At 40.9% G+C, this 27,869-nt stretch overlaps 1 protein-coding gene across 5 annotated transcripts in view; it reads right to left on the reverse strand.

The window, feature by feature from the left end:
- Positions 1-20,491, reverse strand: part of VSTM2A (V-set and transmembrane domain containing 2A) — a 73,407-nt gene extending 52,916 nt beyond the window's left edge. For 2 of the 5 annotated variants that reach the window (XM_073332700.1, XM_073332699.1), the window contains exons 1-4: positions 20,024-20,491; positions 17,805-17,971; positions 16,639-16,689; positions 9,150-9,486 (exon numbers count right to left, since the gene is read on the reverse strand). In XM_073332700.1, the coding sequence (XP_073188801.1) occupies positions 9,150-9,486; positions 16,639-16,689; positions 17,805-17,971; positions 20,024-20,102 (634 nt within the window). In that variant the 5' untranslated portion in view covers positions 20,103-20,491. Of the gene's footprint in view, positions 1-4,312; positions 5,353-9,149; positions 9,487-16,638; positions 16,690-17,804; positions 17,972-20,023 lie in introns of those variants that run through there. The other 3 variants (XM_073332701.1, XM_073332697.1, XM_073332698.1) reach the window with 3 other exon arrangements.
- Positions 20,492-27,869: the final 7,378 nt, after the last annotated feature.

The raw sequence follows: 27,869 nt of genomic DNA on the forward strand, positions 1-27,869 counted from the left end.
AAGTGTGTCATACACAGTTTGTGAATGAAATGGTCAAATGAAAAAGGGAAAACACCCAACATCCTGTCCATGGTGCGGAGAGAGATCCTGATATGTTCTTCAAATGACATCCAACTTTCTAAACAACCAACCAGGATTAATTATTTTTATTATAGCTACTACTCACACCCAGAGGAGGGTATCTGATGTTAGCATTGCTGTGCCTTGTGAATTATTTAGTCCAATGAAAAATCTCAGAGAATGACTAATTACTAAGAGTGCAGTGTTTTAGAGCAGACCAGGGCTAAGCTTTTAGAGTGAATCGTGTAGGAAAGATTCCATCCGGGGGAAAAAAATTAATCCTGAAATAATTCCAAATAGCTGTGTGCTTTTGTCTTTCTTTCTCTTCTTTCAGTTCCCAGCCAGCTTGTTATGCCTCCCCACCTAATATGAACTGGTAAAAGCCAGGACTCTCCACTCTCACCCCCATGGCCCTGTGTAACATTAAAATACATTTACAGGGGCTTACTTCTCTGTTAACATAAGCAGATGCAACTCTATTGACTTCAGTAGTGTTTTATCCATTTAAGCCAACAGAGAATTTGGCCCATTCATTTTACATTGTAACCGTTGTGAAGGGAGTGGGTTTTTCTATCAGAGAAAGGAAGTTCCCTGTTTCACATCCAAAACCAGGCAAAAATGCTGTGTATTTGTCAGGTAACAAATGGGATGGTTTCTGAAGCAAGGAAACCCCATCTGTTTTCTAAGAGCGTTCTCTCACATGCTCTGCCATTTCCAATGTCCCGGTGCAATACACCAGACTAAGCAGCAATGAGAAGTAATTTGGATGAACAGACAAACAAAACTGCATGACCTATGTGTATTCTTCCCACTGGTTAATTAGCAGTTGTACCAGACATGTGGAACTGAATTATTTGCTCTATGCTCCCTCTGCTAAGAAGATTTCTCAGAGGCTCCCCCATGAAATTTATCATGTTTGGCTCTGGATGCGAGGCAACCCATAGAGGTTAAAGCACTTTTAAATGACTAAAAATTAAGTGATACGCTTAAGAACGTACATGGCAATATCTATAGGTAGTTAGGTAGATGGATCACTAAATGTGGTATGTACATATATAGGATAGATCTAAATATAGGTGTGTGTTGGTAAATAGTATTGTAGTCACAGAAAGGGTGAGATGAATTTCTGAGCATGGGAAGGTATTTCAAAATGAACATTTCCATTTTCAGCTCTATTATGACCCCAACATACTACCTTTAGGGGAGCTGACTTTAGGGGAGGCAACTACTCAGCACTCAGCCCACAGAACAAAGCAACTAATATTACTCTCCACGCTTGCCTCAGAAAAGTAATCCTCTTATATGACTCAACCCTGTAAGGTGCTGAGCGCTTTGGCCCACATCCAGCATGTGCTTAACTTTAAAGCATGTGAATACGCTCATTGACTTCAGTGAGACTATTCAGGTGCTTAAAGTTAAACATGTGCTTATGTGTTTAATGGGATCTGGTCACGGTGCTCACCACCTGTCAGGACTGAGCCATGTAATTACTAGAACATTTAGAAAATTAGATGAATTCTTGGCTCACTGAAGTTAACGGGAGTATTGTCATTGACCTTAATAGGACTAGGATTGCCCCCAGGGTGCCCAAAGCCTGGAATAGGCATATATACAAAATAAATTAAACTGGGTTTTTCAAAGAACCCTAAGGAAGTTAGCAACTTAACTCCTTTCCTTTCCTTTCAAAATCCCAGCCTAACAAAGTCTTGTCATCAAAATTTACTTTAAGGTAGAACTTGGAACAAAAATAATCTCACCCCAGATACAGCTTTATAATACAATGTATAGACACTTCTATCAATTTTTTAATTACTATCTACCATTCTGCTTTGCTTTAGTCAAAATGAATGGTATACAGTCATTTAAATCAGGTATAATAAAATGTGATGGGCTGGTCATATAGCGAGGCTCACTGACAATCAATGGACTGCAGCTGTCACTGAGTGGTACCCAGGGGAACTGAAATGACCACTCAGCTAACCTCCATAGAGATAGGAAGATTTTATTGTGAAAAGGCATGGCCAGACATGGGGAAGGAAGGCCAAGATAAGAGAAGAATGGAAGACGTGTTGTAATCATCTCAATCTATATGAGTGCTGAAGGTGATCAAGGTATACCATTCAAGTAGAAAAATATGATTCCCTGGACCACACTTTATTTAATAGAAAAGAGTGTGTAGAAGTGTTTGGAGTCTGTTACATCACTCCTTGATTGAGAGAGGTGTTTATTCTCCTCTGTTGCTCATTCTTGTTTTCTCATATCATTTTTGCTCCTTGCATCACAAGTGAGAACAATGGGAGCTGAAGGCATTTAGCACTTTGCAGACTGAGGTTCACATTTACTGAGTATCAACTAATAATTTCACAGTTTATTTTGTTATTTGAGACTAACTAAAAATAATTGTTGTTATCAGAAAAGGTGAATATGCAAGTCCTTTTAAGTAAAAAAAATATTAAAGATTATGGTATGTAAAGATATCTAATTGTAATAGATAGTAGATAGCCTATTAGCTACACATTGTCTTATTGATGGAATTATTAAATAGATCTAGAAAAGATTAAAGAAAACAAAATCAATGGTGCTCTTTATTATTTTTAAAAAAAGAAAAGGAGTACTTGTGGCACCTTAGAGACTAACCAATTTATTTGAGCATAAGCTTTTGTGAGCTACAGCTCCGATGAAGTGAGCTGTAGCTCACGAAAGCTTATGCTCAAATAAATTGGTTAGTCTCTAAGGTGCCACAAGTACTCCTTTTCTTTTTTGTGAATACAGAGTAACGGGCTGCTACTCTGAAACTTTTTATTATTTTAAACCCCAAATACTTATGATCCTGATTTTCTTCAGTGCTGAGCACCCAAAGATATGTTGACTTCAGCTGGCATTGTGGATGCTCAACACTTCCAAAAATCATCCCCAAAGGGGTTCCCAGTGACACCAGTGAGAATTTTGCCGGTGACCTCAGTGAAAGCTGCAGGCTTTTTGTAGGCTGACTATATATAATATAGTCTATAATATATAGACAGAAAGTCTATATAATATAATATAGTCAATAATATATAGTCAGAAAGAAAAAAAATGTTGGTGAATATTCTATAACACTACAATCTGGACATAAAAGTATGTCTTGCATTCAAAGCTGGTAGATTCGGAACTACGGACTAAATAGACCCAAATGGCGGGGAGAGGGGGGAGCACATCCATTTACCAGAATCAATAGATTCCAATAATGTTATAATTTCCTCCCTTTGTTCTCCTACCTGGTACTGAAGTTTGCTGTGGGTCTTCCTGATTCAAGGAATTCAGTTGGTGCTACAAGATGCAAAGACCCATCTTCCCCTGCTTGCTCCCTCCCAGGTTACATACTGAACCCCGAGCCATCAAAGGAGTTCCTCCTCAGATATCTCTTTTCTAAGATGGTAGAAGGGTTACTAAGATGTAGCCAGTTCTGTGTTTGAGTTAGTGAATCCTGAGAAGCACACAGGTTTCCTAGGAATCTGAGAAATCTGAATTTAAGCAGTCAGAATTTGGGCCTGAAATGATTTTTTATCTGTAGCTGTGGCCTCTTTGTGATCTGTCAGCCCAGACTCAATGAGAAAAAACAGATTTTTGTTTGTGCACAAAAATTTGAACAGAAGCACAAAAATTTGAACAGAAGACATTTTTTGCACGCACGGCCTGTCAAAAATTAGAGGGAATGTTGCATAGGACCAAATTAATTTCACAGTTTGCCCCTAGAAAATTATGCCATTACCTATAGTTACAAGACCTTGTGATATATGAAATGTGTAGTATTACCTTTGGCATATGATACACTCTTATGAATTATGCAGAGAAAATGTCTATCACTCCACCTACATAAGAATTTTTCTGAATATATGCATATTAGGCTGTCATATTAGTCAGACTGCTGTTATGCCGTGATGGCAAACTTCATTTGCAGCAGCCCAGGCATATGAAATCAAAGGGTCAAGCTATGACAGCTCTGACTTTTGCTTCCCTTTTTGTTTTTATTTTAAAATAGAATTTAATACTTCTTCAGTGTATTTTTTTTTTTTGTGGAATACATGTTTTTTGTTCTTTCTGGTGCACACTCTCTCTGTCTATTCTGTATCTGTTTCTATAACTAGAATACTTTACAAGTATATATAGCATTTTTATTTAAACATTTCACAGTGATTTGTGAACTTTTATGAATTAAGATTCACAACATCCTGTGAGGTAAATAACGGATATACAAGAGCCACAGAGATATATAAAAGCCCATAAACTATACATACAGAATAAGCCATCAAAAAGTTATCATTTGCCAACCATTCCTATACAGTTCCCTCACAGTTACCACAAATATTCTTTCTCCTGAGTATAGTGGGAAATTATGGTAACCTCGGGTACTTTAAAATGGTAATAGCTGGCAAATGTTTTTTTTTACGTTAATGACTGCCCTTGGGTTGAGAAATTATTCTCTAGTGGTACTTTTTAGATCTCTATTGCCAACTGAAAACTGACACTTAAAAGAATGTTGGGTGAACATGAGCAGTGAAAGAGTTCAACAGAGTGATGCCTACCTTTCAAATATAAATTGTGCAGCGAAAACATCATACAATCAGAAGGAACTGATCTTGCCTACCTCATAGCTATACCCTGCAAAATATATAGATTTAAAATTTCCTAAATCCCAAGTCTCTTTCCTGTAATTATAGGACCCAGATTTTTTGCAATGTGCTGATCAATGCAATGAGAAAATTTAATGTTGGTCATAAGGTAATACAACCCCAACTCTAATACTGGACTAAATTCTGACACCGTTACACACACTGCGTGAAACCTTATTCTGCAAGCAGTCCCACTGATGTCAAGGTACTACTCAACAAAAGTAAAGATATCCCAGTCTACCCCATTGTATGAAATATAATCACAAACATTTGAATTATGCAGGTATATTTTAATTTTTAACAATGTTTCCATTCCCTAGGATTGGTTCCTTCACTGCATAAAATTGAATGAAACACGAAAATGTCAGTCTCCTGCTAGTTTCTGTATTTGAGCACTATGTTGAAATATGGGAAAAGAGATTAATTTTCTTTTGAATCACATAAGGAAATTAGGGCAGACACATGTTGATTAATTACATTAGTAAGAAAGATCATACACAATGTGCCTGCCTATAACTACTATCTCTGTTCTGCCATTCTGATGTCCCAAAATTGGATGCTTCTTCTTCCTCAGTTGGAATCACTAGACATGTGGGCCAAATTCTCCGCTGCCTGGTACCTTCTGTAGGCATTTACACTTCTGTAAAATGAATTCAAAGTGGGTCTAAAATATCACCAAATCAGATTGAAAGTAAAAATTAATTCCCCAGTCTTCTCAATATGAGGAAAATCAATGTTGAGCCTCAAAAGTTAAACTATTGGTGCAGACTCCACTGTCAGTTACATTATGGCATTTGACTGTTGATTAGGTGAAATCAACATACAATATATTGAGTCAAAATCAGTACTAGTGAAAGTCAATTTTCCTCAGTAGGTGAATTTGGCTTTGTGAATGGAGCATGAAACTTTGCTTCATCAGAAACCACACATGAATGTAAGAGATTAAATTACTAATACTTTATTATTAGGACTGTCTGTACTTGGCCTACAATAAATATCATTTTGAGAAAATGTTGAAGCATGAAGATAAGCATATGTCTTGCCCTCTCAGAGCTATGACTGAATGTTATTTTGATTTTGGAATGCCCGTAACAATCAATGAGAGCTTTGCATCCAGATCACTCGCAGGACACAGCCCTTACAGGGCAAAATGTTGGATAAATTATTGAATTAGTGAATCTTTTATACCTGTAATGCTACCAGAATAGTTTAATGGACTACCTGCTGTGTCCAAATTCTGGTCAAGGTGCTTAAGTATGTGTCTACCTTTAAGCTTCTAACTAGTCCCATTGACTTAAGTAGAATTACTCACAGATATTACTGTTCGAGGATTTCAGGTTCTGATTTGAAGGAAATTCTGTGATTTTGAAATTAGTTTTGTTTTGAATGAAAACAAAGGATTTCTAAAATTCCTGTGACATGAAATTTACAGGAAAAAAATGTAATCATGTCAAGAAGGTTGAGGGGAGATATGATTGCTCTCTATAAATATATCAGAGGGATAAATACCGGAGAGGGAGAGGAATTATTTAAGCTCAGTACCAATGTGGACACAAGAACACATGGATATAAACTGGTCATTGGGAAGTTTAGAGTTGAAATTAGATGAAGGTTTCTAACCATCAGAGGAGTGAAGTTTTGGAATAGCCTTCCAAGGGAAGCAGTGGGGGCAAAAGATCTATCTGGCTTTAAGATTAAACTCGATAAATTTATGGAGGAGATGGTATGATGGGATAACGTGATTTTGGTAATTAATTGATCTTTAAATATTCATGGTAAATAGGCCTAATGGCCTGTGATGGGATGTTAGATGGGGTGGGATCTGAGTTACCTAGGAAAGAATTTTCTGTAGTATCTGGCTGGTGAATCTTGCCCATATGCTCAGGGTTTAGCTGATTGCCATATCTGGGGTCGGGAAGGAATTTTCCTCCAGGGCAGATTGGAAGAGGCCCTGGAGGTTTTTCGCCTTCCTCTGTAGCATGGGGCACGGGTCACTTGCTGGAGGATTCTCTGCTCCTTGAAGTCCTTAAACCACGATTTGAGGACTTCAATAGCTCAGACATAGGTGAGAGGTTTTTCGCAGGAGTGGGTGGGTGAGATTCTGTGGCCTGTGTTGTGCAGGAGGTTGGACTAGATGATCATAATGGTCCCTTCTGACCTTAGTATCTATGAAAACACTTTGTTTCAATAAAATTGAAACATTGCATTTCAATTTTGACATTTTTAGATTACATATATATATATATACACACACACATACATATTTACAATATAAATGAAAATAAATTTCCAAACAAAAGGTCATTTTGACATGAAAAATCAAAACATTCCATTCCAAAAATGTCACAGTGGAATGTATTGATTTATCAAAATACCCACCCCCCCCTTTTTATTTCCCAAAAGGGAATTTCTTTGGAAATCAACACATTTCCATAGGAAGTTTCTGTTTCAATTAAATGACATTTTCTGATGGCAAAACATTCAATTGGAAAATTTTTGAGCAGCTCTTTTTACATGCTTAAAGTTAGGCACATGCTTAAGTGCCTTGCTCAACTGCATTCTCTTTTGGTAAATTGGAAGTAACCCAGAGAATCATAGGAATGTAGGACTGAAAGGGACCTCAATAGTTCATCTAGTCCGGTACCTTGCAAAGAGGCAGGAGTAAGTATTACTAAGAACCATCCCTAACAGGTGTTTGTCTAACATGTTCTTAGAAACCTCCAGTGATAGAGATTCCACAAACTGCCTAGGTAATTTGTTCCAGTGTTAACTACTCCTACACTTAGGAAATGTTTCCTAATGTCTAATCTAAATCCCCTTTGCTGCAATTTAAGCCCATTACTTCTTGTCCTGTACTCAGTGGTTAAAAAAGAACAATTTATCACCGTCCTATTTATAACAAACTGTTACATACTTAAAACTGTTATGTCCCTTCTCGGTCTTCTCTTTTCCAGACTAAACAAATCCTATTTTTCATCTTTCTTCATAAGTCATGTTTTCTAGGCTTTTAATTGTTTTCTTACTCTTCTCTGGACTTTCTCCAGTGTTTCCACATCTTTCCCAAAGTGTGATGCCCAGAATTAGACACAGTACTTCATCTGAGGCTTTATCAGTGCTGAATATAGAGGAAAAATTACTTCTGGTGTCTTGCTTACAACACTGCCACTAATATATCCCAGAATTATGTTCACCTTTTTTTAAAAAATTTTTGACTCATATTTAGTTTGTGATTCACTATACCCCACAGATCCTTTTCTGCAGTACTCCTTCCTAGGCAGTCATTTCCCATTTTGTGTTTGGGCAATTAATTATTCCTTCCTAAGTGTTGTGCATTGCATTTGTCCTTATTGAGTTTCATCCTATTAATTTCAGACAATTTCTCTAGTTTGGCAAGGTCATTTTTAATTCTAGTCCTGTCATCCAAAGCACTTGCAACCCCTCCCGTCTTGGCATTATCTGCAAACTTTATAAGTGTACTCTCTATGCTATTATCAAAATTGTTTATGGAGATATTGAATAGAACCAGACCCAGAACAGATCCCTGTGGGACCCCACTCAATATATCCTTCCAGCTTGACTGTGAACCATTGATAACTATTCTCTAAGAATGTTTTTTCCAACCAGTAGTACATCAATGTGTTGTAGGTTTGTGTAGGCTATATTTCCCTAGTTAGTTTAAGAAAAGGTCATGTGAGATAATATCAGAAGCTTTAACTTGCACAGCTGACTTTTCAAAACTTTTTTTTGGTTATTTTGCATTTCCAAAGAGCTTGTATTGATCATTTGTGTGTTCTATTTCTTCATTTCCTCACTCTCACCATCACTATCATGTAACAGTGGAGAGTCACACTGTATGTGTAATTGTAGCATTCACCATTGTATATTAGATGGCAAACACTCACTCCAGTGTAGGTTATTCATAGCTTCCATATAAAACAGAGGTTTATTTCTGTGTGACAGAAAATGAGGCATTACCATTTTAGTGTCTTCAGTCTGACAACTGACAAATGGCAAATGCATATTCTCTGTGCAACCATTCCTAAAGCATACACAGTGCAACATTTTCAACAGCATTTATGTGACTTAGGAGTCTAAGTCCCATTTTCAGAAATAAGATAGGCACTAGGGCCCAAATCCTCAAACATCCGTAGGCACCTAACTCCCACAGATTTCAATGGAAGTTAGGTGTTAAATATGTTTGAGGATCTGGGTTTAGACGCCTAAGTCCCATTGACTTCCAATGAGATTAAGGCTCCTAAGCCTCTTACACATTTTTGAAAATGTTTCCCATAATATTTAGTTTTAATTACTTATTCTTAGCATATATATGTATATATTGGGCACCAACCTTTCCCTATCACAGTGATCCCGTCTGGGTTAACCTCATATTGCACGCTGGTTAGCAAGACATTGAAATGCTCAAAATGCTTATCATACCTGATTGTGGACTCTGTTTTGGGATTTTAGCTGCTGCTTCGGGGCTGGTGGTAGAGCGCAGACGCTGATTGGAAGAGTTATGGACGCTACTGGGAACAGCTGCTGAGATGTTCTTGCGAGGTTTCATATCTTGCAGCCACATTGGGGATGCTTCAAAGGCCTGCATTCGCCGAGAGTGGCTGTTAGCATTGACTTTGAGAAATGCCTGAGCCTTGTATTCCTGAAGGTCTCCATAGTTGGCATCTGTCACCCTGCACTCATACAAGCCTTCATCCTTTTTCCTCACTTTTGAAATCTGCAGCTTGTGGGAGATGTCATTCCCTTGTACTTTCACTGTCTGCAAATTTTCCAGGAACAAAAAATATCAGACATTACCATTCTCATATTCTTTCTCTATGAAGAATACACTGACATACAGAATGCAGCTATCCTAAGAGGATGTCTGCAGTTAGACACCTGGGGCTGGCCTGTGACAGCTGATTTGGGCTTACAGGACTCATACTGCAGGCCTGTTTAATTGCAGCATAAACTTCTGGGCTCAGGCTGGAGACCAGGCTCTAGGACCTGCAAGGTGGAAGGGTCCCAGGGCTCAGGTTGCAGCCTGAGCCTGGAAGTCTACACTTCAATTAAACAGCCCTGAAACCCAAGCCCTGAGACCCTGAATCAACTGGCAGAGGCCAGCTGGAAGTGTCTAACTGCCATATAACATACCCTAAAAGACCATGGGCCAAACCAATGTGGTGTAATTTTTCTTATTTCAGTGAAGTTACACCAAAGATGAATTTTGCTTTCTGTAGGCATGTGGACAACTGGTGACTTAATTCCAAATCTGCTTAGATGGTATGCTCTGAAATGTTAATTGTCCTCAGACAAACAACCCAGTCTCCCATGCTCTTTAATTAATTCTTTCAGATCATGAGCATTCTTAATGAGCTTTCTTGCATGAAGCTGCTGATAGTGTATTTCTTTGGTTAAACCTTTCCAATTAGATAACTTTGTTGAATCATTGAGATTTTGAACCACTGCATTAACAGCCTTATTTAAGATGTTTGCCAATGTTTACATTTCTTTAACACTTTATTAGGCTATCTTGTAGTCTTCCTTGTTTTAAAAAGTACCACTTGACATTAAATGTGTCTCCTTCAGGTTTGTGCAAGGCTTTGTGAATTCATTTGTTAACAGTAATGATGAGGCATCTGGTGACATGTAGCCAGTTTTCCCCCCTTTTATTTATAGAAGCATGTGCTTATTAAAATATTGTGACAGTGAATTGACAATAGAAAATTGCTCATACTCTATGTTATGTTGTGAGGCATCAGCTAATACCAAGGCACGCAATGTAACCTTTGCTATCCTAAGGCAGCATAATGCATTTTTCACCTTGTGTAATTAATTTAAAAGCACAAATTATTTATTTTTGAAGACATAACAAGACATTGTAATTTACTCATAAGTGAAAGTTACCAAGAAACACTAGCAAAAGTAGCAGATTTTTTCCCCCTGTACGCTTCTTTCCATATAGTAATTTATATTTAAGTGTATATTACTTTATATCTGTGATTCCAGAACACTTTTTCATTTATGGATTACCCTAACAGGAAGCCAGTTTGAGGGTTCATCATCATTGAAAGCTATGAGTTTTAGGGAGTGCCCTTAATTCTGCTGCCTATATCCGTTATATAAATTCAGGTGCAAATGTAGCTTCATTTCATGTAAATACAGAAGATTAAAGGCAATATGCAGTAGAGAAACATTCGGATAATGAAGATGTGACCGATCTTGGAAAAGGAAAAGTATTACACTGCAATCAGGTATGTGTTATTTATGATTATGCAACATAATGTTCCTGACAGCTTGACATATCATAGTTCCCATTTTGGCAAAGCCCTTATCCAGTCTGCTATGTAACTTGTGGATACATGTCAGCAGCAAGAAATGTGATAGACTTTTAAGCATACAATGTTATTGTTCCCAGCTCTGCATATGAATTATTTTATATGGCAAACTCTACTCGCGGCATAAATTAAATGTTTCAAGCATTAAATGTAATCATTGTAATCATTGTAATAATGTAATCAACATTAAATCTACAGAAAGTGCTGGATAGTTAAACTTAATCAGTAATAATATAATACCTATACTGATCCAGTTATCAAAAAAACAATAAAAGAGAAATGGAAAGGGCAGTCAGCATGTAAACCGTCTCTGTGGGCCAAATTCTGCCTTTATGAATCCCCGTGCAACATCAACAAAGTCAATGGTGTTGCAGAGAAGTAACTGAGTGCAGAATTTGTTTTCTCTTTAGCCATTTCTAAATTTTAAAATGCAAAGAGAGCATGCTTAATTATATAGTGTTCCTCTTCCAAATTATATATTCATAGATTCTAAGCCCAGAAGGGGCCACTGTGATCACATAGTCCGACCTCATGTATAACACAAGCCATAGAACTTCTCCAAAATAATTCCTATAGCAGATCTTTTAGTAAAACATCCAATCTTAATTTTAAAATTACCGGTGATGGAGAATCTACCATGACTCTTGGTAATATGCTCTAATGGTTAATTACTTTCACCATTAAAAATGTACACCTTATTCCAGTTTGAATGTGTCTACCTTCAACTTCTGACTATTGGATTGCGTTATACCTTTCACTGCTAGATTGAAGAGCCCATTATTAAATATGTGTTCCCCATACATGTACTTATAGACTCAAAGGTACTGGAACTAGGGATGCTGGGGATGCCTGGCTTGAAGTGGTTTCTATTATATACAGAGTTTACAGTTTGGTTCAATGGCTCTCAGCACCCCCACTATAAAAATTGTTCCAGCACACCTGTATAGACTGTAATCAAGTCACCCTTTAATACTCTCTTTGTTAAACTAGACAGATTGAGCTCCTTGCATCTATCACTATAAGGCATGTTTTCTAATGCCTTAATCATTCTTGTTACTTTTCTCTGAACCCTCTCCAATTTATCAACATCCTTTTTGAATTATGGGCACCAAAACTGGAGAAAGGATTCCAGCACCAGTTTCAGCAGTGCCAAATACAGAGCTAAAATAACCTCTGAATTCCTACTCAAGATTCCCCTGTGTATACATCCCAGGATCACATTAGCTCTTTTGGTCACTGTGTCACACTGGCAGCTCGTGTTCTACTGATTATCCACCACGACCCCACATCTTTTTCAGAGTCACTGCTTCCCAGGATAGAGTTCCCCATCCTGTATGTATGGCCTGCATTCTGTGTTCCCAGTTGTATATGTTTACATTTAGCCATATTACAATGCATATTGTTTGCTTGTGCCCAGTTTAACACATGATCTAGATCATTCTGAAAAAGAGACCTGTTCTCTTCATTATTTATCATTCCCATAGTTTTAGTGTCATCTGCAAACTTTATCAGTGATGATGTTATGTTTTCTTCTAGGTCATTGATAAAGACATTATATAGCATAGAGTCAAGAAGCAATCTCTGTGGGGCCGCACTGGAAACAGACCCACTCATTACAGTTCCTTTTTGAAAACTATCAGTTAGGTAGTTTTTAAATACATTTAATGTGTGCTGTGTTCATTTTATATTCTAGGTTTTTTTTTATCAAATGTTTCGTGGTACCAAGTCGAACACCTTACAAACATTTATGTATTTTATATCAACACTATTACCTTTGTCAACAAAACTTGTAATCTCACACAAACATAAAAAAAAAGATATCCAGGTAGACAGGTTCTATTTTCCATAAATTCATGTCAATTTGTATTAATTACTTCACCCTCCTTTAGTTCTTCATTAATCAAGACCCTTAACAGCCACTCCATTAGCTTTCCAGTGATCGATGTCAGGATGAGAGGCCTATAATTACCCAGTTCATCCTATTTACCCTTTCTAAAAATTGGCCCAACATCAGCTTTCTTCTAGTCTTCTGGAACTTCCCTGGTTCTCCAAGACTTATTGAAAATCAACATTAGCAGACCAGTGAGCTCCTCAGTCAGCCCTTTTAAAATTATTGGATGCAAGTTATCTGGATCTGCTGATTTTAAAATGTCTAACTTAGTAGCTTCTATTAAATATCCTTCAGAGATACTAGTGGAATGGAAAAAGTATTGTCATCACCATATGATGAGACTGAATCATCTGTTTTTCCCCAAATACAGAAGAGAAATATTTATTGAACAATTGCATCATTATTGGTAATTCTAGCATTTCCGTCCAGTAATGGAACAGCACTATTGTCAGGATTCTTTTTATTCCTAATACATCGAAAAAACTCCTTATTGTTTTTAACTCTGCAGGCCATAGATTTCACCTAATGTCCCTTGGCTTCCCCCTTACCAATTTTCTTCAATTCCTAACTTCTGATTTATATTCTTGACTATCAACTTCTCCTTTCTTCCATTTGTTATATTTTGTTTCTTTTATTTGTTATAGTTGTCTTCATTTCCCATTAAAAGAGGTAGGGGTTTTGTTGTTTTGTTTTTAACCACCACATTCTTTTCAGTTGTGGGATTGTGGCTTTTGACGCATCTAGTTAGGTGTTCTTAAATTATTCCCAATTATCATCACATTTTTCTGATTAAATTCTTTCTCCCAGATGATTTGTTTCATAATTGTTTTCAGTTTTGTGAAACTGGCTATATTAAAGCACAATATATATATAAAAGTTAATGGTAGCTTAAGTACAAGTCATCATGACTTGATCACATTTAAAATGTGCAAGAAGAATTACGTTCAGACCATCAAATAAATAAATAAATATTTTAGTTCTGTGATCAGTTCCTCTTTATCTGTTAGGTAAAGGTCTAATATATAATTTCCCTATATTGGCTGATTTAGGACATTGTCATCTATAATGTTTAGAAATTCCAGTGATGGCTTATGCTGGAGTTCTCATGCTGCCAGTCACTCAAATTGAAGTCCCCCATGATCAACTTTTTTTCCTACGTATTATTGATAGGTGCATAAGGAGATGGTTGTCCTGTTGCATAATGTAAATTAGTAGTCTGTAGCAGACAACAGCTCATGTCCCACATTGTGCTTTATCTGTTAGGACATTGATCACCAGAAATGGTGAGATTCAGCATTGTTAAAAACCCAGCCCCTACATGTTACTGTCTCTTGATAAGGATTTATCAAATACAGTTCGCCGTTTATTCTCCATTTGGTATGGATACATTCCATTAAAGCTAATAGGAATTCTATTCAGGCATCCAAGAAAAAGTAGTCTTCTTTTATAGTCAGTAGATTTAGAATGCCAAAGTAATGTAGACAACATTTTTATTACAAATATAAAATATCTATTACACAAGCCTATGAATATATTGGGCTGTATAATAGAATGGCCAGGCTTTAATTATTGACACACATAATAAGAGACAAGTATAATGTGAAAGGCCTGAACTGTAACAAAGATGAGCCAGATCCTGTAGTTCTTATTCAGTCAACATTTCTATGGACTTTGGTGGGAGTTTTGAATGAGTATGTTCTGAGTAATTAATGATTTTATTGGTAATGGTTGTATTTCTATTGCAATAGTGCACAAAGGCCCAAATCAGGGGTCCATCAATCCTCGCCGGAACATATCGTCCATTCCATGAAGGGTTTACAGGGTAAAGTGACAAGCAACATAGGAAATGTGAGTCTCCTTCCTTAGAGGTTTTTAAGGTCAGGCTTGACAAAGCCCTGGCTGGGATGATTTAACTGGGAATTGGTCCTGCTTCGAGCAGGGGGTTAGACTAGACGACCTTCTGGGGTCCCTTCCAACCCTGATATTCTATGATTCTATGATTCTATGAGTGAGGGGGCTGTGGTCAAAATACGTACAGTGTTTGATATAATGTATATACATTAAAATGTCACTTCAACTATAGCCAACTGTCCTTCAACCTACCATTAATTAGTTGGCTAATTACATGTAGGCACCAGAGAAGAAGGGAGTGAAGGCTTTAACATACACGATTATCTTATATTGCTGATTAATGTGGTTGTTGCTGATTTAGGGCCAGATTGTGCCTGTGTCGGGCTGCACTGCCCCGTGAGAGTTCAAGATGGATTCTGTCTGAGAGGCAAAATCCCTTTGGAGATCATGTGAGATGTGTACACTGCAGTATTTGTTAAGAATGAACAATGGTCCCATCTCCTTAAATCTCTGGGGCATTGGAAGGGAGAAGTCCCTCAGCTCCTCTGAGTGCAGGGACAGCAAAAGAGGGGAAAAGCTCCTCTGCCCTCCCCTCCCTGCTATCAGGTCCGGTAGCAGGGAGGGGAGGGCACAAAATTGTGTAAAAACTTTAATCTCCAAATGGGAGATAGAGTCCAATCCTGCAGGCTTGGCACAGAGAGAGCACACCCAATAAAATCAATAGAGGTATTGCCACAGGAAGAACTGCATCCTGACTCTTCTCAGGTCAGTTGCCCTCTCAGCAGCATCAATGTCTGTTCTCTGCCAGCTTTAACTAATTTCTGAAATCACCCATTTAAATAGCTATATGTTCAGCTGAAGGGATATGCCATTTCTGGGCAAACTTTCAGCATTTATTCCTCATTTAGAATTCTGGGACTGCTTCAAGCTCTCCAGGGGTCAATCCCACAGGAGGGGTTAATTGGGGGTGGGATTCTGTGCCAGGTGAGAATAACCTTGTGGAGTTGCTCCATTTGCAAAGTGGAAGAGGGCATAGTGGGCTTTTCTCCTGTTGAATAAGCCAGAGGGTGCACCCATCAATTTAATGGATCCCCAGATGGCCAGGGCCAGCCAAAGGAAATCCATGTACTTCTGTCAGCCCTGCATCCCCTCCATCTTGTCCTGTCACCATGACTCCAATGGAACTGTGGTAACAGGGCTCCCCCAGCACCATCATAAAAGGAGGAGAGGGGGAGCGATCTTGCCGCCAAGAGGAGACTCCAAAGCAGAGCTTGTACAGTCCCAGGATTTCTGGGAGGAGGGGGGTGATTTGCATGGCACTGGTACAGGGACCTCCAGCCTTCACCACTACCCAAAGTGTGCCTAAACCACTGCCCACCTTCAGCATGCTCCGTTCCCCCCTGGCAGATCCCAGCCCCATGGAGAGCCCTCTGCAGGGTCTTGGAAAGTAGGTCTGGGGTGAGGTGAAAAGGGGAGCAGTGCTCAGGAGGAAACTGATCCAGCTTTCCTTGCAGGATGAAGAATATTTGGGGCAAGCATGCCCTGGACCTTATTTTGCTTTTGTTGAGGAAATCTGTACCAATGTAGTTTAATGAACCCATTGGGGCTGTATTGTTTCTGTGATAATGTGTACAGGGCTAGGAAAGCCTCTCTTTCTGAGTCTCTCTCATCCTGTAAACCAGCCTGGGGGGGGGGGTGAGGGGGGAGGAACAGAGAAACTAAAGTAAGCTCCATGACTGTGATTAGTTGGTTCCCCACAGGCTTTTGGGTGCATGTTAAATTAATGGCAAATGTAAAGTAATGAACTATGTAGGAATGCTCTCTCTCTATTTTTTCCCCCTCAAATACTTACGCTTATCTTTGTTCCGTCATTGTCCAAGTCTCTCTCTGGTAAGAGCTCCACCTATTGGGAAAGGATGACAGTTGTAAGGAGCTGTTGCCGTGCAGTGCTGGGCTACTGGCCCTTGTGCAAAATAATCACTAAAGCGAAGCAGATTGTATCAGCCAGCCTTTCCCCGAGAACACTTGCATGCCAAGTGTGCCACCTATAGGCAGAACCACATTGGGAGAGTTGAACAGACTGAATTTAGCTTCAATTCTATGCAAGTGCTATTGCGGCAGCCAGCATTATGGGATTGTGGCACACTGAAAAAAACACTATTGAAAACGAGGACAGATACGTAGCGTCTTCTCGTCAGACTAAACTGTCACTCTCCATCCTATTACGATCAGGCTTCAGGACGGATTCTTAATATAAAACTCGTGTGGACTGCATAGGAGGATTAAAATGTTAGAGACAATTAATTGTTTTCCAGTCCAATCTCAGTGAAAATGTTCAAGGCAAAGGGAGAGCTCCCTCTCCCCTTTCTTTACAAAAGTAAAGACTGAGCCCAATGGATGCTTGTGTGGTTGTCCTGAAATCCTAAACTGATTCCTATTAGAAGGATGTTTAATCTTTTTCATTGTAACTATCAACCAGAAACAACGCAAGGGGGGGAAAAAACGAGGTTCTCCCCAGAAAACAGACCTCGACGCTGGACTTGGAAGGCTACAATTATGGTTTGTTTGTTTGTTTGTTTGTTTGTTTGTTTGTTTTGAAGGTGTGCATCCCCAATAACAGCATCCCCCCACCCCCCGCTGAATTAGACTTACAAATGCGAGTGCCCCAATGGCTAAAAAGGGATTGTTGTAGTATCTTGACCTTGGGGAAATACAGTCCTGCAAGCAGCAACTCTATTAACATATGCGTTGTTTGAAGAGAGAATCAGGCTTGAGAAATCCATGTCGCTTTCCTAAAATGTGAAGCTGAGCTAGGGGAGTGGCAGGCACCGAAGATCCCATCCCCTGGGGTGGGCATTTCTCCCTGCAGCCTGCTGGGTTAGTTCATGAGTAGCACATTAAGCCTTAGGCGAAATCCACTTCCCTCCCTCCCCCCCCCCCCCCCGCCACTTTTGGCGTGCTTGGGTGGATTCCCCGCTTGGAGGGGGAGGGGGAAGCCCAGTGGAGGCGCATCTGTACCTGGGTGCCCGTCACCTCGCCTCCAGCCTCCTGCTCCTCGGCTGCTCGCAGAAACCACCACTGGATCTCGAGGTACACGGAGGCTGAGCCGCTCTGGAAAGCGCACGACATCTCCACGTTCTGCCCTTCAGTGGCTGTGACATTTCGGGGGAACTCGGTGAATTTTGCTGCAAAACAAACGCAAACAGCTTATTGGGATCTCCTGCTGCTTCTTCTCTCCTCTTCCCACTCTCCCCACCCCCCATTTTCGTCTGTTTTTTTTTTTTTTTTTTTTTTTTTTCCATGTTCTCTTTCTCGCTACCTTTTCCCATCCCGGTTTCCTTGTCCATTTGCTCATTGCCTCATTTAGTCTCCCTTTCTATGTATCGTTCCCATTTCTCTGTTCCACATCTTTTCTCACTCCCTTTCCCCATCTCTTTTCTCCTTCTCTCTCACCCCTCCCCCATTTTCCTTCCATCCCCGCTTTGTCTCACACATTTATATATTTTCCCCAATCCGCACAACTCCCGCTCTTGTACTCAAGTCCGGCTAATGGGAAAGCTAAGTACCCCCTCTGATAGCTCCCCTGGGTTAAGAAAGTTACATATAATTAGATTCAAAATCCCTGGGTGGGATGCAGTACTTCACCAAACACACTGAGGGATTTCAGTGAAAGACAATTTGGAAAATCAGCACCCCTCATGTATTGCATTTGCTAGGTGAGTGTATACCTTGTGAATGATTAAACACTATGGGGTTAACTGAAATAGATATTCAGAATGTGTAATGTGCTAAGAGGTGGGTTATGATCACTCATCAAAATGCACGTTTCAAACACATTAACTGAGTCACGTATTCTTTTATGATAATTCATGCTCGCACAATGAAACGAATAAACAGTGATTCTTATCATTCTTCATCCTAGCAGACTCACTTTCCAAAGCGAACAAACATCCCACCTCTTTAAATATGACTACTCCCATCTTACAACACCATTCTACGGTTGAGCAAAATTCCTACAAATGCACACAGTGCAAGACACCAATGTTTCTTAAAAGTCACCATCGAGCCTCCCGATATTTTCCTTGGGCTCGTGTGTAGGTCATTTAAAAATTGAGCAAACTTCATGCTAAATCTTGTAGACGCCACCCTGGCCAGAGAAAGAAAAATATATAAATAAACCTTCTGGTTCAAATCTAAGAAACACTGGACAGGCACAGACCCATTGCTCAAAGAATTCAAGAGTCAGTTATCCAGTCCCAGCTGTGTGTTGTTATAGGCTGACAAAGCTTAGAAGGAAATATTTGCAGTGATCCCCCTTATCCCTAATGCGTCCAAGCTCGTTATTTGAAGTTTATTTGTGGGGTGGTTTGGGAATATACTGAACCACCTTTTGCTTTCTAAACACTTGTACTATGAAATAGAGGCATAATAAAGCTGCTATTTCTTTTATTTTGCAGTGCCTCCCCCCCGCCCCCCGACATTATTTTTAGTCAGTGCTAGCTATTCAGCTAGTTAACGGGCAAAGGGACTCTTCATTCTGCATGCACAGGGATGGAAAGAAGTTCTCCTCCCTGGTCAGTGCTAAACAAAAACATATCAAGACGGGAGTTGCGTGTGCAGAAATGATGCAGCGTTCAGCGGGCAGCCTGAGACGCTCTGTCCTAGGTGCTGAAATGATCACTGCAGCCCTCAAAGTCCCAAGCAACTGGATTCTGCAGAGCTGGGGCTGCTTGGAATGCGAGACGCCCTTTTCAGTGGGGTCTTCAAAGAAGTCGATCTTTTTGAGGTCTATACATAGTCACTAAAGGGAAACAAAGGGCTGAGACTGAGGAACACGGAAAAGAGTGGAAAGGGAGCCAGATCCTATATAGATTTCAATATTTAATGGATGCACACGATTTAGCCATCTTATATTATGTGTGCATGTAATAGTTATGTATGTCTGGGTGGCTATTCGCCGTAAGCATATATAGACACACAGCCCAAGCACGCGTATGTATGCATTCATTACAAATATACACACAGCATTTTCGTCTGTTTCTCATTTTTCCTCCTTGCAATGTAGTATAAGCAGTCGGTTTAATTCTCACGAGGGGTAAACTTCTCCCCTCTTTTGCTGCTTGTTTGTCATTTCTAAGGCTTGAAATCTATATTTCCCTCTGCATCTTTTTGGAAGCCCTGCTTCGGATTTTAGGGAGTACACACACGCACACACATTTGACAAAGCGCGATCTTACCTTGGGTAGAAAGTCCTTGTTGAATATACAAAACGGAAAAGAAAACGCATCCAACATAAGCCAGAAAGATCCCCATCATTCCAAAGCGAAGCAAAAGTCACATCAGGGTAACAAAAAGCAAAGGTGCCCTCAAAGAAAGGAATCACACACGCGCGCACACACACAAATTTACAAAAAGGCTCTCAGCTGTAGCCCTGGCTGCGACACTGCGAGCATTCTGCTACTCAGTGGAATCTTTTCTTTGGGAAGAGAAGGTATTGCAATACACTGAGGGTTCAGATCAGCTGGCTCGGGCGCTGTGATGCTTGAAGTCCAGACCCAGACTAAAAAAAAAAAAAAAAAGAATCGTTGAAAAGTGGGTATCAGCTGCCTTCTCTGCCTTTTTTTTTTTTTTTCCCCAGCTACCTGGCAGCTCCGTCCAACGTCAGCTCCAGCTGCTCAGGATTGCGTGATGATGACTGCCCTCCCTAAACGCTGATCCGGCTTAGGAAGTGGGGAGTTTGGAAAAGGGGAGGGGAAGAAGGGAGAGGAGCCTCCCGTGCTTGCATTGCTTCAACTTTTCCCTCTAATGGCTGCGATGATGCCTTTAACCCTTCACGCCTTCTGGGTTCTCTATACCTTTCTACCTGCTGTTACTTGGGCTGGGTAACATGCTGGATGAAAGCCGATTTTTGCGTATGATTGTGGAACCCAGGAGCCTTTATTGTACTGATACAATCTCCAGTCTGGCATCGGTCAAAGACCAAGAGGGCAATGCAGTGGTTTGTTTTTTAGTGGGTCTCTCTCTCTCTCTCTCTCTCTCTCTCTCTCTCTCTCTAATGTAGCTTACGGGAAAACAGTTAAATATTATGAGTATGCTGTTGAACTTCTTGTTCACTGCCCCAAATAACTATGATCACCTAATCTTTTTATTTCAAAATGTTGATCAGCTTTTTTTTTCCAAAATAAATTAACAGGATTTAAAAATAATCAGTTTATCATAGGATACAAGTATTTATATAAGATGTTAGGATATGTATGGGGAAATACCTATACACACTTATACATGCGTATGTGTGATTTGCCCAGAAAAAAAAATCATCAGACTTTGACACTTTGATAGTCTATTGATGTGCCATAGTTAAATTTATGTATCTATAGTACAGAGAAATTTTTATCTACATAAAGAATGTTTCCTTCCGGACTGTATTCATTGCACATTCCTTGTATCGACTGGGATTCATAGGACTATGATACCATATTGCAGTCAAGAGGCAACACTTGACTATAATAGGTGTTCGAAGAGTCTTAAAAAGACCCTTCTGACCAAAATATCTGGCTGCCTATAGCAAAGGGCCATCCAGAAAGTATTCATTGCATTTAGGAAACACTAAATACCTTTGCATGTATATCAAAGACTATGAAAACAATCAGGACACGGAGTGGATATATGACAAGTAGTCAGACTGCCAGATCGTTTATATCATTCATACATATAAGGTTTTTAACAAAAATCATTTACAGCCAGTTAGGAAAGAAATGTAGCCATACAATTGCATTCTATCCATATGGACAAACTGTTTTCCCATTGAGTGAAACGTTGGGCAGGTCTGTCATTTAAAACAATGGAAATGCAGCAGTTCCACAATGGTTAAGGAGCAACTTTTGCTTTACTCACTGCACCAGTCTCTCACAGATCAAGTGATTATATTTACCTTAGACATTCGACAGAAGAAAAATAACTATTTAGAACCTGACCACGGGACTAGAGTGTCTCCAACTTTAAAAGTGATCATTTTGATTTCACCTCAACGTTTATTTATTTTACAAATATCAGATGCCCCCTCATTATTTATGTAGCAGAAGGAGATATTTCCCCATGATAATGGTCTGTTCCACTGATGTCACCTTTTAAGTATAGCAATGGTTTTTAATAATAATAAAAAAGAGTACATTATAAATACTCAGAAATGACTGCAGATACAGCAAAAATACTTAATTTGGAAGGGTTTATTTTGCTATAAAGGTTTAATTGTGCTTATGGAGGTCATGATAAATGTATTGAAAATCAGAGGAAAGCCAACAAAAAAAGGAAGAGAAAAACAAGTCCTTAAACACCATGAAACTGAATTTTCAAAAGGAACTAGTGATTTTGAGCATCTCAGTTATTAGGTACCCAACATGAAACACCTTAAAGGGGCCTAATTTTTCAAAGGTGGGATCTCAGCATTTTCTGAAAAGTCAGGCACCTTTCAGGTGTCTCAAGTTGAGCTGCCAAAATCCCTAGTCACCTTTGAAAATATAGGCCGACTGATTATATGCTTCAGTTTAACTACATACATGTCATCAGTCATCAATGTAAATTACAAGTTACACATACGTTATCAGCAGTCAAGTTGAATGCAAACTAGATTGAAAAAAAGATTCTATGCAGCATCACCTGGTTTGGAGGGAAAGAGGGAACCATAAATAGAGCAATCTTTTTCCAATCCAGACAAAATTTAATTTTTGCAATTTGCAATTCCACGTGAAAGCAAACAGATTTCTCAGAAAAGTCTTATAATCAGCAGAAGTAACTAAAATTTGTGCTACCATGATAGCAAGGGGACTCTTTACTGTATATACAAAATAACGTCTATCCTTGTTAATTTTATAGCGAGCGTACACTTATTAGAAAGTTGAAATAGGGAAAAGAATCCTAAAACTTGGACTATGGTCAGTATATTGCTTTATTCACAAAATGAAATAGTGTTATATGATGTTACCAAATGTTGCTAGTAGAAATTATTAGCTTTAAGCAGTTTCACATAGGAGAACAATTCCTTTTCCGCCTGTCCGAGTAAAATGCACTCTGATGTAGAGACGTTGCCCAGAGTCAACTGCATCATATGCATCCCACATTGGGGCTACAGGGAATTACTTGGACCAGACATGCTGGGAGTCTCTGCATTCCTCTTGTGCTGCAGAAAGGGTTTTTATGCTGACCCCTATAATATGGTGTCAAGGTCACTGATGATGGCTTGTGGGAGGAGTTACTGAATTGATGTTTTTGCCAATAGAGTGGCTCTCAGACATGCATAAGTGGCAAGGAGGGTCTGTGGACACTCAGTCATAGGCTGGAGCATCTGCACACAATAATGGAGATTTTCAAAAGTGCTTAAGGATTTAGCAGCAGAAATTCCATTGATCTGGAACTGAATATTGCAGTTTCAGCCAATTTCTAATGGTCATTCATTATAATTATTGTTTAATATGTATATCACTGTAGCACCCATTCAGGATCAATGTGTCCTTGTATGCTGTTCAAACACATAGAAAGATGGGTTCTCTAACCCAAGCAGCTTACAAGCACAAGAAATGTATACCTCTATTGATTGGTCTGAGTGACTTCAAGGTTCATATTGATTATGAATTTTCTATGTGAATTATTGATCTCATTCAAAGTATGTCTTTATCTAGATCTATTGTTGGAGAAAATTGTCAGCTCCTTGAGAAGGGAAGGGCACCATCATCTGTTAAAGAAACTGTCATTAGGTTCCTCCTCAAGAAACCATGTCTTGATGTGCAAAATCTTACTTATTGATCTGTCTCAGATTTCTCATTTCTGAGGAAAGTTATCAATAAAATTGTGGGAAAGCCAACTTTAATAACATCTAGTTTTCTTTGGTCCCAGCTGTGACACTGGAAGACCAGGTGCCAGCTTATGCTAAGGTCCCAGGCCTTACTGAACACTGACAAACGCATAGCTGGAAACCAATCTGGCCCACCCTAATGTCTGTATCCCATACTATATGTTAGTATTAATACATTTGCTCTGTCATTATACAAAGAATGTTTGCTAAGGGCTTGTCTAAATTTATAGCACTGCAGTAAAGCAGCTGCACCTGTGGTAGTGCTTAGATGTTGCCCATGCCCTCAGGAGAGCTTCTTCTATTGGCATAGGTACTCCACCTCCCCCAGAGGTGGTAGGTATATCAATGGGAGAAGCCACCCCATTGACAAACTACTGTCTACACCAGGGGTTAGGCCAGTATAACTACATTACCCAGGGGTGTGGATCTCCCAAACTGTGGAGCGATGTAGTGATACCGACATAAGTTTGTAATGTAGACCAAGCCTAAGACTGTAAATTCCCCACAGTCAGGGGAGAAGCATTATCAAGTGTGAAATACTTCACAAGAGGTATTATCTCCTGCCCATCAGGAAGGGCTATCGCATCCAAATGAGCCATTGTGGAACAAAGACTTTGTTGATTGCTTCATCCACAGCACTGAAGAGGGTATATGCCCAAGCCTTTGTCCCATCACAGCTTGGACACTGGGGGAAAAGAATAAAAATGCCTGTTAAGAAGAACTTAGTATTCCTTTGTTGCTTGACTTCTGAGGGGTGAGGATTTCTAATAGGGCATGGCTACACTTGGAGATGTAGAGCGCTTTGAGTTAAACCCACCTTTGGAGAGCACAGTAGGGAGAGCACTGCAGTCTGTCCACACTGACAGATGCAAGCGCACTGGCGTGGCCACATTTGCAGCACTTGCAGCGGCATTGGGAGTGGTGCTTTGTGGGCAGCTATCCCACAGAGCACCTCTTCCCATTCTGGCACTGTGGCTTGTGGGAAGGGGGCGAGTGATGCAGGGCATTCTGGGTTCTGTCCCAACGCCCCGTGATGCATCGGTTCGCATCCCAGCAATCCCTCTGCTTCTCTCCACATTTGGCGCCATCTTTCAATGTTTTTTATACTGCACACTCTGTCTTCCCTTTCGGTCTGTGGGAATGGAGCCCGAACTGCTGAGGAGCATGCTGATGAGTCTCACCAGCACGTCACATTTGGCAGTCGAGTTATTCCTTATGATCCAAAGTGACAGTGAGGGCTCTGATGATAATATCAATTCGAGTAACGCATATGACGCGAGTTTGCTTGTGGCATTCATGGACGTGCTCACCACTGTGGAATCCCGCTTTTGGGCTCGGGAAACAAGCACTGAGTGGTGGGATCACATTGTCATGCAAGTCTGGAATGATGAGCAGTGACTGCAGAATTTTCGGATGAGAAAAGCCACTTTCTGTGTGAGAAGCTTGCCCCCACCCTGCAGTGCAAGGACATGAGATTGAGAGTTGCCCTGCTGATGGAGAAGTGGGTGGCTATTGCAATCTGGAAGTTGGCAACTCCAGACAGCTACCAATTTGTCACTAACCAGTTTGGAGGGGAAAGTTGACCATTGGAATCATGTTGATGCAAGTTTGCAGGGCCATTAATCGTATCCTGCTCAGAAGAACCATGACTCTGGGTAATGTGCATGACATTGTGGCTAGCTTTTCACAAATGGGTTTCCCTAACTGCAGAGGGGTGATAGATGGCACACATATTCCAATTCTGGCACCAGCCCACCTACCCTCCGAGTATGTTAACCGGAAGGGGTATTTCTCTATGGTTCTCCAGACGCTTGTGGATCACCGTGGGCGTTTCATTGACATTAACTCAGGCTGGTCCGGAAAGGTGCATGACGCACACATGTTTCGGAACACTGGCCTGTTCAGGAAGCTGCAAGACGGGACTTTTTTCCCAGACCAGAAGATCACCATAGGGGAAGTCAAAATGCCCATTGTGATCCTTGGAGACCCCACTTACCCTTTAATGCTGTGGCTCATGAAACCCTACACTGGGAGCCTTGACAGCAGCAAGGAGCGGTTCAACAACAGGCTGAGCCAGTGCAGAATGACTGTGGAGTGTGCTTTTGGCCATTTAAAGGGACACCGGCACTCTCTGTATGGGAAGCTGGACCTGGCCGATGACAGCATCCCTGCGGCTATATCTGCGTGCTGTACGCTCCATAACATTTGTGAAGGGAAGGGTGAATGATTCATTCAGGGATGAAACTCGGAGGTTCAACACCTGGAGGCTGAATTTGAACAGCCAGAGAGCAGGGATATTAGAGGGGCCCAGCGCGGGGCTGCAAGGATTAGGGATGCCTTGAGGGAGCAATCTGAGGCTGAAAGCCACCAGTAATGTCTGGTACCCTGCAAGGGAGTGAAGTGCAGTAGTTCCAATGTTAGTAGGAATCTGTGTTTGCTACGCTTACTTGCAGTGCCTGTTTCTTTCCTAGGCTAAGGTATCTTTTACTTTATGCAATAATAAAGAATGTTTTCAAAGCCAAAAAATCCATTTATTGAAATAAAATTCATTTATTGAAAAGAAACACAACTGCTTGGGAAACAGAAAGGTCAAGGAGGTGGGGTGGGGAACGGTACAATTACAGATTTGCGTATGTCCTGTTATCATACGCAGCCTTCCTGTCTGGAGTTCTGTGCAATGAGTGCTGCACTTCAGGATGGCTGTACTGCATGGTGATGGGGGTTGAGTGCAGTGGGTAAGGGTCGTAGTTTTCAGGGGTAGGTAGTGAAGCTTCAGGTGTTGGAGGCAGCTGGTGGTGGTAAGAACCCAGATGTTGGGGAAAGTGGGTTGGAGGTGACATGGGGGCACAAGGGAAAGAGTTTTGGGACAGAGCTGGAGGGGAGGGGCGGGCAAGGTAGTGCTCCACCTGCATGGCGACCAGCGTCTGGATAGAGTCCGCTTGGCGCTCCATTATGCTTATCAGCTGATCCATGCTTTGCTGCCGGAACACTGCACTTTTGTGCCGGCGCTCCTCATTCTGCTGGCGGATCCTCCTTTCACTGTCCCACCACTCCTGCACTTTTCGATTTTCATTACTTGAATGCTGCATTACTTCATGGAACATGTCTTCCTTGCTTCTATGTGGGCTCTTTCTGATTCTTTGGAGTCTTTTGGCCAGTGATAATTGGACGGCTGAGATGTCAAGGTTGCATCTGTAAAGGCAAAATGCAACACTTAACAGAGGCAGCGTTGTTCACACCAGACAGAGCAACGATTCTCCAATACTTAAGGGCAAGCACAGTCTACACAATAGCATAATTTGCCCATCCCAAAGTGAGCATACATAATCCACGGGAGCTCCAAAATGGTGAGCAGCACAGGGTCAAGCGTGACTGATTGTTTCACGGCTGTACTGTCCTCTGGGTTTCTGTGCCTAGGGGAGAGCCCACATTTTCCACGGGAGTTCATCCTGGAAGATATCTCACTGCTGAGGGTGACCTGGGAAGCAAGGGAGGGTCTTCTACTGCAATGCAGATTCCACCCTGGCCCATACGCAGCTTGCCTGTGTGCAGCAATGGTCCCCTGCCCCTCATGGCACAGTGGCGCGGACAAAGGACCACAGTGGCTCTCCTGAGAAACCTGCGCAAGCGCATTGCCCAAGTTCTGGATGACACCTTTGAATAGATCACTGAGGCCGATTACCATGATGTGCAAGAGCACATCAATGCCTTATTCTGCATGTAGGCATGCATGCAGCCCTAACCCTCCTCACCCCAAGAGCCCGCACCGAATAACTTCCTTCCCAAAATAAAAGCCGCTTACCGGGAATCTCCTCTGGTGTTTGTCCTTCCCCAAGCACCGACTGCCGTGACTGGCTACCTTCCTCCTAGCTTGAGAACAGCTCCTGTCTGCACGCATCTAGGGATTCCGGGGTGTCTTCCTGCGCCTCAGCACCCTCGCTCCTGCTTTGCTCCTCCTCCTCTCTTGTTGAACTGGGCTCTGAAGTGTCCATGGTGGTACTCGGAGTGGAGGTGGGGTCACCCCCAAGTATCACATCCAGCTCTTTGTAGAAATGGCAGGTCTCAGGGGCAGCACTTGCCGTGCGGGCTTTGCGGAAGGCATTCCACAGCTCCTTCACTTTAATCCTGCACTGCAGAGCGTCCCGGTCATGGCCCCTTTCCATCATGTCCCTTGATATCTGCCCGAAGGTCTCATAAATCCTATGGTGGGAGCGCAGCTGGGACTGAACAGCTTC

Source organism: Lepidochelys kempii, chromosome 2, assembly GCF_965140265.1.
Source record: "Lepidochelys kempii isolate rLepKem1 chromosome 2, rLepKem1.hap2, whole genome shotgun sequence".
NCBI lineage: Eukaryota > Metazoa > Chordata > Testudines > Cheloniidae > Lepidochelys > Lepidochelys kempii.